At 41.5% G+C, this 14,110-nt stretch overlaps 1 protein-coding gene across 5 annotated transcripts in view; it reads right to left on the bottom strand.

Annotated features, from left to right (window-relative positions):
* The window catches only part of LOC126253527 (cyclic AMP-responsive element-binding protein 1-like), a 123,504-nt gene that overhangs the window by 83,309 nt on the left and 26,085 nt on the right, over nucleotides 1–14,110 (bottom strand). For all 5 annotated transcript variants that reach the window (XM_049954907.1, XM_049954910.1, XM_049954909.1 and 2 more), the window contains one exon: nucleotides 8,670–8,810. In XM_049954907.1, the coding sequence (XP_049810864.1) occupies nucleotides 8,670–8,810 (141 nt within the window). The remainder of the gene's footprint in view (nucleotides 1–8,669; nucleotides 8,811–14,110) is intronic.

Below are 14,110 nucleotides of genomic sequence, written 5' to 3'. Positions count from 1 at the left end.
CATGAGCTGTTGCAACCGCGCCGAAAATTCAAAGCATTTGACTTTGTCATCGGGTGTCAGGGCTTGTAGCAATTGTAAACGGTAAGGCTTCTGCTTTAGCCTTTTCCGTAAGATTTTTCAAACCGTCGGCTGTGGTACGTTTAGCTCCCTGCTTGCTTTATTTGTCGACTTCCGCGGGCTACGCGTGAAACTTGCCCGCACGCGTTCAACCGTTTCTTCGCTCACTGCAGGCCGACCCGTTGATTTCCCCTTACAGAGGCATCCAGAAGCTTTAAACTGCGCATACCATCGCCGAATGGAATTAGCAGTTGGTGGATCTTTGTTGAACTTTGTCCTGAAGTGTCGTTGCACTGTTATGACTGACTGATGTGAGTGCATTTCAAGCACGACATACGCTTTCTCAGCTCCTGTCGCCATTTTGTCTCACTGCGCTCTTGAGCGCTCTGGCGACAGAAACCTGAAGTGCGGCTTCAACCGAACAAAACTTTATGAGTTTTTCTACGTATCTGTAGTGTGTCATGACCATATGTCAATGAATGGAGCTACAGTGAATTTATGAAATCCCTTCAATCATTTGTAATAGCCCTGTATATATACTCTTCAAGAAGAAGTAGGCGTCAAACTGTTGATCAGTTTGTCTCCCTTAACAAATGGTTCAAATGGCTCTGAGCGCTATGGGACTTAACATCTGAGGTCATCAGTCCCCTAGAACTTATAACTACTTAAACCTAACCAACCTAACTAACCTAAGGACATCACACACATCCATGGCCGAGGCAGGATTCGAACCTGCGACTGTAGCGGTCGCGTGGTTCCAGACTGAGGCGCCTAGAACTGCTCGCCCACCAGCGGCCGGCTCTCCCTTAACAACCAGAGACATGCCACTAACAGTGTCACTTGTCTGAGTAAGCCTAATATGACTGGTCTGTAGCAGACACCACCGAGTTTGCATTCTAATGACGGGTTTCACTTCAACAACCACCTATCATAACATATTTATGTTAGGATTTTCATAGAGGTCGGTACTTGGCATGCAATCTGGGCAGTTAAGCCAAGTTACTGTTCCTTATGGCACACAACACTTCACCATCATGTTGCATGGCTGTTGCTGTAGAATACGCAGAGTTTATGGTACAGGGCACTGGCAGTACTAACTGGCTGCCAGCTCTGGTACTCAATTTTCAGCAAATCCTACCCACCCAAAACTTGACTATAGGCCCATGCCCATATAATGATCTTTCTGTGCAGATATCTGCACTAATGTCTGTTCCTGCAATGAATGGTTGCAAATGTGATGTATTCATACAACACACATTCCAAATTAGTGCTCGTCCACCATCTATTGGTCTAGAAAAGAAATTTCAGTGGCTAACGATTATGATCCTGCCCGCAAGATGCAGGGCAAACCCAACAACTGGCGAAATTATTTGCGGATAGGTTTGGAAAAACATAATCATCTTTTGACAGTCTAGTTTAGTTTGCTTCTTAGGTGGGATTTTCAATTCCCTACCCGAAAACAATTTATTTTTCATTACCTTTCGCCATAGGGTCAACAATTAGTAAGGTCTCTATTAAAGAATTACGGGCAACTGCCTTCTTATTTTGATTCCTATACAGTTCAATAAATTCAGCACAAACACTCAGAGCACTGACTTGCATCTGTCATTTTAAAATTTGCTGTACACTGAGGAAAGACACACCAAACCAATTAAACAGGTGTTCCAAATATGTCTTGGGCACCAAATTTGCAGCAGATGGTGCCCACAGATTTGAGCAATTTTGCTCCAACCTCCATCTCAAACATCCAGGTTTGCATATACCTCCTATTTGTGCAAATCTTCTGTCGACACTTAACAATCTGTGCAGATGTGATGCCTTAATTCTCTGAGGTGCTTATCATTAGGTATAGCCCAGAAGACATACGTAGATTACTGAATGTTACAGACTGTGAGACTGAACACAATCACTTAAAATTGAAAGGAGAGTGTACAAGAGTGAATTTAATCGATTTTGTCACCGGTTAAGGCTGCTGTGCACTGATAGACAGAAGCACACAACAGTTGTGCATTGCTACACAGAAGAAGAATGTCCGATGAGTAGTCACAATTGTCTCCTCTGCTTATACAGCTTTCTTATCAACTAACAATGTCTAATAGTGTGTTGAATTCCTTGTCATCCTTTCAAGAAGAAAATCAATTAACTAAATGTTGAATCCTGAATGGCAGTTGGTACGACTTTCCTTTATGACTGGCAAACCTGGGATCTGACCGGACAACATTCTTCTCTTGTTCTCTTTCCCAAATTCATCTTTTAAGTGTGTGGTGCATACTGACTGTCTCATGACAGGGTATAATTTGTGTAACTCTACTCCCCTTTCATCAAATTTACTCAAAAGGTGCTGATATATCAATGAACACTTCACTGTACTTCACTGAAGACACAAGGGGGCCCACACCACATTACACTTACAGCTGTCAAGGTTTTTTCTGATAAAAGTTAAGCACATTCCTGGTAAGATCTCAATAATAAATGTGTGTGGATCTCTCTCACTAGGGATCTTTGTGGGGAATGCATTCACTCCCTGGTTCTCGTGGAGTTTGGGCACACGGAGCTAAGCCCCATTAATGAATGTACAAAAAAATTTTGTTCTCTTGTTTTATTGTGCTTTGCAGTTTTTCTTCTCCTATTTTGGCAGCACTGTTGCCAGCAGCCAAGGCCGGCAAACTGGCCAGATATCAACACTCCAGGAGCAGACGGTGTCGGGAGGGATTTCAGTTAGCTAGCTGTGGAGCAGACATTTTGGCTGCTTTTGCAGCTTTCAACACATTGTTGGAGATATGCTGCAGTGTCTCAGCAAGTCAAAAGCTGCAGTAAGCCAGATGGGTAAGGAAACCAGGTCACCACTTGTTACGGCAGTGGCTGTAGCACCCAGGGATACTAGTTGTCGTGTAGCTACCAGTGGTGCCTACTGTGATGTTATCCTCTCTCTATGGTGGGCAGTTGGTTTTCCCCCTGGGATGACTATCTCTATTGTTCATGTGGAGTCCTGGCCCCAGCATGCTTTCTGGCACATGTATGCCATCTACTGTTGTCTTCTGGATGGAAGCAGTTTCTCCAGCCAGTATTGCACAGCACTGTTGTGTTGTTGGCAGTGTTAGCCAGTCTCTCAGTTGTCAGTGCGCCTCAGTGTGGACACGGAGTGGAGCACTTTGCCTTTGCCTCGTGTAGCAGGCTACACTCGTGTGCTACAGTAGCCTTACACTTTTCATATCCGCAGTATTTTGCAACGTACTTGCCACAACTGTTTTTTGCACTTCAGCAGACGTGCATCCAGAAGTGTGTATTGCTTGCTCCCATGTCGCCTGTGCACTTCACATTTGCCTCAGTGAGGAGCAGCACTGTGCCACATGCTCTGTCCTTTGCCAGCCGAAGCACTGAGACAGCCCCCCTTGTGTTTTAACAGCTCAACACTGACCGCTGTGTTGGGCCCCGTGTCACCTAATAGTGTTTCTTGAACTACAAGTTATCTGTGGTAACAACGAGGAGAGAAGGGAACGTTGTATGTCTCGGATTACCTTATGCACATCACCGTGTATGTCGTGCCCGAGGTCCTCCGGCAGTTCTTTTGGGTGATCAGAGTTCACCCATCTCAGGGAATACTTAAATGCCACCTTTATCAGCCACTGTGAGGTGGAGGCATGCATTTAGGAAGGCAGTGACCATGCCCCTGCCTTGTTTGTCACCCTCCTGTAGTTTGCCTCGCAGAGACCTGCACGCTCACTGTGCCTTTTCCTGCAGTCCTCAGTCACAGTCTTCCACTGTTTGATGTGCTGCAAGAAGCCTTTGTACTCCCCTTAACCTCTAAAACTTAGCACAAGAGCTGGACTCTTCTCTGGTGGCAGAACTGCATCTGTTCCCCTGACAATGATAGAAACTGGTTGTCAGCAGGGGTTCAGCTGCTGTGGAAGTTTGAATTGGGTGAGCCACGAGCTCAGATGCCACATTCGTCCAGAAAAAACCCATAGCACTGGTGTCCGCTGTAGTGCTTCTCTTGTCATCGGTCGTGGAGACAGTAACCTGAGTTGTCCTCTTTGGCAAACATCTGGCACTTACAGGTTGTACAATAGTCTGAACAAGCCCACAGCTGCTTGTCCAGTTGGAACAGTCCAATGCTCATTTCCATATATCTTCTGATAGCTGCACTGGGACAACCATCTGTGTCACTTTCACCCATTGCCTCCCTGTACATGCCCATACACATAGGTCGTGTTATCATACGCAGGTGGCCAGGTTGGGCCACCAACTCACCACACCCATTTCATCACATTAGTCCACATGCTTAAAATCTCAACTTGGAATGGAACACTTGTCACCTTCCACAAGATTTCAAATGATGACAATGTTGTTATTAGACTCATTTGATTGCGGGTGACATAAGCTCTGTTTTTCAACAGCACTACGTTGTTGTTGTTGGGGTATCCAGTCCAGAGACTAGTTTGATGCAGCTCTCCATGCTACTCTATCCTGTGTACGCTTCATCTCCCGGTACCTACTGCAACCTACATCCTTCTGAATCTGCTTAGTGTATTCATGTCTTGGTCTCCCTCTACAATTTTTACCCTCCACGCTGCCCTCCGATACTAAATTGGTGATCCCTTGATACCTCAGAACATGTCCTACCAACCGATTCCTTCTTCTAGTCAAGTTGTGCCACAAATTTCTCTTCTCCCAATTCTATTCAGTACCTCCTCATTAGTTATGTTATCTACCCATCTAATCTTCAGCATTCTTCTGTAGCACAGCACTACATACAGAAAAATAATATAGAACTACAATGGGATCTTTGATATATTAATACTTCTCAGCTGTGCTCACTGATTAGAAAATTTTACTCCTTCCTTCACAAGAGAAAAAGAATTGAAAACGTGCTGCACATCTTAGAAATGTACAGCCTATCAGCATGCAATTGCCAGTGAGACGGGAATAGTCACTGCAGGGTTATGAAAATGTTGTGGCCTTCCATACACCCCCGCTCATCTACTTCTAATGCCTCACTGTACTACCAGCAGTACCCACAGTACAATACTCCAAACTGAATTTAAATTACTCTTGTTAGCAGCTGTGGATTATAGTGAACACTATAAAATAAAGATTCTACTAACTAAATATAATACATGTGAATATCTCGATTGAAAGGGAGTTGATAAAAATGCTCACCAGAACAAAGAGCTACATGCTATTAGTTAAAAAAAAGTCAACAGCATGATCAACAACAGAAAGGAATGCAGAATCATTTCATGGTTAAATGTTTCGCTCTATGGTAATATTGGTCAGTCTGATCATGTAGAAAATCATCACAGTTTGGAACATTACCATAAAACTAAATGTGTTCTAGAGTAACTGAAGCAGCATTATTTTTTTACAATTATTTAGAACTTTTGTAAAATTGTCTCATTCATTTTGTGGAACATACAGACATAATGTTACCTGCGAGTATTGTGATGAAAAATATCACTTCAGATGTATGATAAATATTGATTTATAAACCAACTACAATCTGATTAAAATTACTTGATAGTTGACTCTTAATGCACTGAAGCTAGTTTCCTCCAATCAGAGTGCTCAACATCACGCCCAAACAGTTGACCGTTACTATAGTGCAACAACTAATCTGTTCACTTACAATCCCTTGTCCGACAGTTTTTCTTGGTTTGTCTGGATATGTGTAGGTGGTGAATACCTAATTTAACCTGCTAAGGTAAAACAAATCTCTGAACCCAGAGCCTTTTTGGTTGTACGATAGGTAATGAAGGGTACGTCTTGATAAATGTTGCCTCCAAAACAATCATAGAGATAAAAGACTTCGGAAATGGAAAATTAATAATATTATGTAGACCTACCAAAGGCAAAACACTATTGTAACAATATGAGGAACGCAGAGGTCGCCAAGATTACCTCGATGATTGTCTGTTTTGAAAGTGGTCATTATTGTAGACTTGACCATCAACTATTATACAATTTGGCAGGCTCTGGTTGCAAACATCTGTTTTACCCTACCAGGTTCATGTAGGTTTTCATCGACTACACACATAATTTGTTCTATCTCTGCCTACACCTTCAACCCATTACATGCAGTCTCCCATCCTTCATCAAAGACACCAACCACTTTCTCGAACGCCTGGAATCCTTACCCAATCTGTTACCCCCGGAAACCATCCTTGTAACCATTGATGCCACTTCCTTATAAACAAATATTCCGCACGTCCAGGGCCTCGCTGTGATGGAGCACTTCCTTTCACGCCGATCACCTGCCACCCTACCTAAAACCTCTTTCCTCATCACCTTAGCCAGCTTCATCTTGACCCACAACTTCTTCACTTTTGAAGACCAGACATACCAACAATTAAAGGGAACAGCCATGGGTACCAGGATGGCCCCCTCGTACGCCAACCTATTCATGGGTCGCTTAAAGGAAGCCTTCTTGGTTACCCAGGCCTGCCAACCCAAAGTTTGGTACAGATTTATTGATGACATCTTCATGATCTGAACTCACAGTGAAGAAGAACTTCAGAATTTCCTCTCCAACCTCAATTCCTTTGGTTCCATCAGATTCACCTGGTCCTACTCCAAATCCCTTGCCACTTTCCTTGACGTTGACCTCCACCTGTCCAATGGCCAGCTTCACACGTCCGTCCACATCAAACCCACCAACAAGCAACAGTACCTGCATTATGACAGCTGCCACCCATTCCACATCAAACGGTCCCTTCCCTACAGCCTAGGTCTTCGTGGCAAACTAATCTGCTCCAGTCCGGAATCCCTGAACCATTACACCAACAACAGCTTTCGCATCTCGCAACTACCCTCCCGACCTGGTACAGAAGCAAATAACCAGAGCCACTTCCTCATCCCCTCAAACCCAGAATCCCCCACAGAAGAACCACAAAAGTGCCCCACTTGTGACAGGATACTTTCCGGGACTGGACCAGACTCTGAATGTGGCTCTCCAGCAGGGATACGAATTCCTCAAATCCTGCCCTGAAATGAGATCCATCCTTCATGAAATCCTCCCCACTCCACCAAGTGTGTCTTTCCGCCGTCCACCTAACCTTCGTAACTTGTTAGTTCATCCCTATGAAATCCCCAAACCATCTTCCCTACCCTCTGGCTCCTACCCTTGTAACCGCCCCCGGTGTAAAACCTGTCCCATGCACCCTCCCACCACCACCTACTCCAGTCCTGTAACCCGGAAGGTGTACACGATCAAGGGCAGAGCCACATGTGAAAGCACCCACGTGATTTACCAACTAACCTGCCTACACTGTGATGCATTCTATGTGGGAATGACCAGCAACAAACTGTCCATTCGCATGAATGGACACAGGCAGACAGTGTTTGTTGGTAATGAGGATCACCCTGTGGCTAAACATGCCTTGTTGCACGGCCAGCACATCTTGGCATGGTGTTACACCGTCCGGGTTATCTGGATACTTCCCACCAACACCAACCTCTCCGAACTCCGGAGATGGGAACTTGCTCTTCAATATATCCTCTCTTCCCGTTACCCACCAGGCCTCAATCTCCGCTAATTTCAAGTTGCCGCCACTCATACCTCACCTGTCATTCAACATCATCTTTGCCTCTTCACTTCCGCCTCGACTGACATCTCTGCCCAAACCCTTTGTCTTTAAATATGTCTGCTTGTGTCTGTATATGTGTGGATGGATATGTGCGTGTGTATACCTGTCCTTTTTTCCCACTAAGGTAAGTCTTTCCGCTCCCGGGATTGGAATGACTCCTTACCCTCTCCCTTAAAACCCACATCCTTTCGTCTTTCCCTCTCCTTCCCTCTTTCCTGATGAGGCAACAGTTTGTTGCGAAAGCTTGAATTTTGTGTGTGTGTTTGTGTTTGTTTGTGTGTCTATCGACCTGCCAGCGCTTTCGTTCGGTAAGTCACATCATCTTTGTTTTTACATATATTTTTCCCACGTGGAATGTTTCCCTCTATTATATTGTTCTATACTTTTACATCCATCTAGTTCACCACATTATCCTTATTCTCGGTTCCCTTTAATAGAACACTTATTCTCGATTCCCTTTAATAGAACAATGTTCCCTGCATTTTGCTATATTTTAGTTTGACTACCAACCTCTTGATTGAATATTCTTATTACAATTGGAGAGAGACTGTTGGGTCATCTACTGCTTACCCTTGAGTAAATAATGATATAAATGGAAGTCCATAATTTTCTTATACAGTTTTGTGTACAATTCAACTAGATTTTAACTGAACCATCTTTATTCATTTTGATCTTGTTTATTAGCAAATGCCATCCTGAAGATGTGACTAATAATGAAATAAAACTAGTTGGTACATAACTAAATATCTATCATACAGCTGGAGCAGTTTTTTTCATCATGATACAATTCCACAGTTGCGGATGCCCACAATACAAACTTTTCTGTTATGAGTGAGTATTTGTAATGGGGAAAACCAGGTGAAGAGAACGAAGAGTTTAGGTGAATGAAGATTTGGTATACAGGAGAACCAGAAAGAAATGGTATACGAATGTTAGTGGATATGCAAGAGAAGATCAAAAGAAAATGAAAAGTAACAACTTGTAACATTATGAAGATGGTTCAATATTTGTTCTAAATGACACATATACCTGGAACAAAAAACTGTCCATCTTGTCCCTGTGTGGCATACTGTACAATAGCGCCACCCGTTGACGCATTAGTCATGGTGAGGGTGTGCAAGCCTTGTACCGTTTCCCCTTGGCTGCCAATCTGAATTGTGCCAGGTATCACTGCAACAAAAGACTTTTCTCTTAATCCACATTACACTACCTGTCAATGGGGGCAGGAACATATTGATATAAAACTTATGACATTTTTACTTGCAGTGACTCCATATACAAAATGTAACACAAATGCAAATAATATTTACATCTAAAATTGAAAGTATCAGAAAATGATTAGTATGTAGTATAATTTGAATAATCAAAAATAACCCGAGGATGGCAAATGGAAGCTAAAACAAGCTCTCAAATGTACAAAGCAACACTCAGAAGGGTTTCTCAGAACAACAAAGTTAATTACACAGACTGATAATTAAAAGTTAAGTGCACTGTGCAAGGGCGTACCCAGTGGAGTACAGGTAAGAGCAGTTTGTGCCATTACCCCCTCCCCCACAAAAACAAAAAAACACTTTTTAACAGAACTCTCATCCTGCTTCGTAAAACAGACTTATCAGTTTGAAGCAAGCCAGACTATGTAACAGATATGTAGCACTAGCAAGTGCTCCCAGAGCCACTTGTTGCGAAATGAAAACCTCTTTCATTAATTACCCCCCCCCCCCCCCCCACACACACACACAACCAGATCCTGGGTACACTCTTGACGTGGTGACATGCAAAAGCCCTAAAAGTTCAAAATTACACATTTCTGAATCAAGAATTCAGATATTTATTAAGATATGCAAACAAGGTATCAGAAGAGAAATGGTACATTAGTTAGTACATTATTTGTGTCGTGAGTCTCATATAAGCAAAAGTACACAATATTTTTAAGACATGCAAAGTCTGGCAGTTCTGAGCCATTGATACAGAAGTGTGATAACTTAAACAGGTAGTCTAAGAAAGCTCCTTCCCCTAAACATCTGTTTACTTGCTTGTGGTACACCTAAGCCCTTGCATTGCCAACACATTTATTCTAATTCACCAAGCATTTTGTGTATAGTTCCCTAGTATATGATTTATGCTTTCCTCCTATTGAAGATTGCTGACCTTATATGTATAGCAGCTAAATTAAGAGATACATGGATCAAGAATTTCCCTTGCATCAGTACTTCACAAAGCAGACAATAATTACAATAGAGGAGCAAATATTCCAAAAATGCTTTGCCATGCAAATGAACATGCTAATAGATTAACCAACATTTTTAGTATTCATGACTACCCACAAAGGGTACTGCAGAATTCAATGAAAATATCCAAAGAGGACTTATGTAATTAATTTCATACAAGAAAAAAAGTGTGTGTGTGTGTGTGTGTGTGTGTGTGTGTGTGTGTGTAGGAGGGGGATGGGAGGGCATGTTTGTGAGTACTCGGCTACATCTATCATTCACGTATGTTACCACCCACTCCTAAGCACAGGATACTATCTTTTCTCATCATATTATATGTATTCTAACCAGGATGCTTGCAAACTTCTGAAAATGTAAAATGTAAATGAAAAAAAAAATTAAATATAAGAATGGGAAAATGATAGATTTAAGATGTAAGAAGTCATACTTTTAAGAATAACAATGAGAACTACCCACATTTAAAAAAGATTGCACCTTTATGCGATTCAGCATCCTTGCTAATCCCTCTGTCTGCTGCAGATTACTTACTCCTATAATGTAGAAATACCAACTTTTTTCCCCCGATCTCAGTCTAATCAGCTATGAATAAAAACTACAAACTGCCTAAGGAGAACCTCTTTACTTTGTTATACCACTGAAAAGAATGCACATTTTATTTTCAAAATAATTTTGCATCTCAGCTGAAGAAACAGTACATATTTGTATCATTACTCTTTGATCAAACATACATCTATATGTAGAAGTAGATGCAGGTGATCCAAAATAACACAAACCTAAATTGCAAAATGGAAAGGGGCTGAAAATATCAGTACTAGGTATCACCCTGTGGCACAACATGCAGTTGAACATAACATGCTTGAATGCAATGGCTGCTTTACTATTCAGGCCATCTGGATCCTTCCCTACACTACCAGCTTTTCTGAACTGCACAAATGGAATTCACCCTTAGAACACATTCTCTGCTCTCTAATTATCCCAGCCTCAACCTAAGGTAACCTAATGTCCCCCATCTCCCCTCACCCTCTTTACGTGTGCCACCACCCTCTGCTAACCCCCCCCCCCCTACCACCTGTGGTGTGCCTGGTTGCAGTCTCGTCATGCCGCCTCCTAGTTCCTGCATGCTTTGTCAGACAGCACTCTTCTCTCCCCCACTCGTACCCTGTTATCCCTTCTCTGCCCCCTCCAGACTGCTGCTTCTGTTCAGGGTGACAGTTGCATTCTGGTCCGAGGAGTCGGATATAGTGGTCATGTGTGGGTCAGGTGTGCTTGCTTGTGTGTGTGTGTGTGTGTGTGTGTGTGTGTGTGTGTGTGTGTGTGTGTGTTTCCTTTTCTGAAGAAAGCTTTGGCTGAAAGGTAAATGTGTAACAGCGTTTTCATTTTGCCTGTCTGCAATTCAATGTGTCATCTTTACAGTGAGTAGCAATCTACCTTTTTCCTTATATTGTAAATAAAATATTAAAAGATAGGATACGGTAAGGGATCAACAAATGAAAGGGTACTAAAATAATGAGATGCAACTTAGCATTTGCCCAGAATCTCTCTCATCCTCAGTGCCAGGGGAACAGTGTATAGTGAATGAAGATGAAGTTATAAGATGACTAATGCAATAAAGTGAACTACACTTCTAAGATTGCCTGCTGATAAAGAACAACTTCAGGAACTGGGATTAGGGATTCTACTTTCATTCAGTATAGCAATATGATAAATATACTTTGGAGAGTGACAAAAATTGTGAACTTGGTAGCCAATATCAACATTCTGACAAATTGCCACTCACTATATTGTCACAATCAGAGACATGTATGCTTCAGATATCTTCATCTTGTGAACAGTGAACTTTTGCAAAATTTATCTCTCAACACTATCTCAGCCAGCATCAGTAGTATCATTGGTATGTGTTGTTACATGTTGATGTGAATGTTTAAGTTTAGTTCCTTTGTTCGTCTGTTTCGTTTTTGTCACTGTTAAAATGCTAACCATTGAAGAATGTATGTTTTTAGTCGAACGAGTGTTCAAAGCTGGCGGTAAATACAGTGTTTCAGTTCATCAAACATTTAATTCAGTTTTCCTGGAGACAACACTCCCACATTGCGATACTGTAAGAGATTTTATTAACAAATTTTGAAGTACGGGTTCAGTGACAGATGCACTGAGAAGTGGTCGTCCTAGCATTTTGTCTGAAGATAAACTACTCGATATTTTGATAAAATGTCGATTAGTCTGAACAAGTCAGTAAGAAATCTCGCCCAGGAAATCGATGTTAGTGTCGGAATGGCCCACACAGCTGTAAGGGGGGCATTTTCAACATTAAATGTGAAAATTTGTAAGTAAAAACGAATATTCAATGAATTAATAACTTGTATTTCGCTGAGTTTCATTTCGGTATATTCACTGTGGCATACAGCATGTGCGGCTAACAATCATAGGGCACTGCAAGAGACTTTTTGAACACCCCATATATTTCCTTTAACAAAGTTTTTCAATCTCATGTAGCACCACCACAACAAATATACAACAACATAACAGAGTAAATTTGTGGTGCAAGATTTGAATTCTGTCTTGTCTTCCAAAAATCAAACTTCAAAACAGCCAACTTAACAATGCACTATTTCTAGCTTGGCAACAGTACACTCTGGCCATTCTACACTCCCAGTTGTTGAAATGTCACCTCTTGATCCCAATCTATCATTTATTTGGATTCTCCTTTCTGTGTGTGCTTTGACAGGGACCCTAAAAAACTTTATTTCTGAATATTTCAGTAATTGTTTTATTCACTCCTGTGTCTGCTGTTGCTCATCAAACGGAAATTTTATTGTGGTTCTGTGCATTAAGTAAAAGCACCAATGTGTTAAAATCATGAAACAAAAACATCACACACAATGGTATCAAGCAACAACGAATTACACATGATAGGATACACGTTGATGACCTCTATGAGACATTATAGCTTTATTTTTTTCTGTTTTTACTGTGAGTTTTTAGTATCATGAAAATAAACTCCTTCAAAACAGTGCAAATACATGTCAACTTTTTCATACTGTGTTAACAGGAGTCTGTTTTAATACACATTTAACAGAACACACACAGATTCAAGATCACAGGGAATAATATCTGCAGCAAAGGAAGGTTAGAGGGGAAAACCACAAAGGTGTTATGTAACAACACAAATTAAGATAACTAGATAATGAGCTTTACACTCACTACTTTAAAAAATACTTTAAATGAATATTGGCTACGGAATCACAAGAAACACAAATATGACAGGGAAACAAATTATACTTCCTACAAAAACTGGCTACACATTCCTTTTTGATGTAGAGAATTTCAATAATCTTAGATCACAAAGATTTCACTTGTGGTCTAGCTATGGGGTTTCCCAATAAACATATATGGCTACACTGCACAGTTTCATACTGTTTTGAGGTATGGAGTAGGGCTGGGAAGGGTGAGGGACTGAAGATGGGGGTGGGGGTAGGGACTTAAGCAACTGAAACCAGTAAGGCCATAAGGCCACCTGGACCACAAAAGTAGAGGACTGCATGTGCATAGCAGCACCAGAAATGACACAGCTGTGGCTCGTGTTGTCGAAGATGTTCAATACTATTTCGCCTATAGCTCAAATAAAATAATACTGTGATTGACAAATTGCAGTGGCACAGGCCAGTGTTGCTGGCAGCAGCATACTTTCAGTACTCACAAAGCAGACTACACAGCTAATATGTGGCCCTCAAGAAAGGAATACAATCAGCTGGCTGTCAACCTCTACATTTCAACTTATTTATATGTCAACTGCAAAATTATTTTAATCTCAGTATAATGATAAAGCCATACGGCTTGGCACATTTGGCCATACAGCATTCACCTGCTCCATTATTCCAGTCATTGCAATGAAGATTTGCCATCTGTAACAGTTATAATAAGTCAGTATCTTCATAGGCTTTTGTGGCTAGAGTCAGCTCCCACAAAATTCTTCAGGGTTGTACGCCACATCATATTATAAAACTGAGAACTAACTGCAAGTGTCCATCAAGTTATAAATGGCCACTTGTTTGAATGGTTGTACAGTTGGTTCAACATTCTATAACATGATGCTAGCTCCAACCCAGAAGAACTGTATGAACACAATTACTAGGTTATTTCCCTGATTAAGTTGTGCCATTCTGAAGAGAGAATGGAACAGCAGAAGAATTTATTGTATCTTTGAATGCATAATTGTCTTTGTGATATAACTACCACCTTTGG

This window comes from Schistocerca nitens, chromosome 4, assembly GCF_023898315.1.
Source record: "Schistocerca nitens isolate TAMUIC-IGC-003100 chromosome 4, iqSchNite1.1, whole genome shotgun sequence".
NCBI lineage: Eukaryota > Metazoa > Arthropoda > Insecta > Orthoptera > Acrididae > Schistocerca > Schistocerca nitens.
Note: the sequence above shows the minus strand (reverse complement) of the source record. Positions and strands in the feature narration are given on the sequence as shown.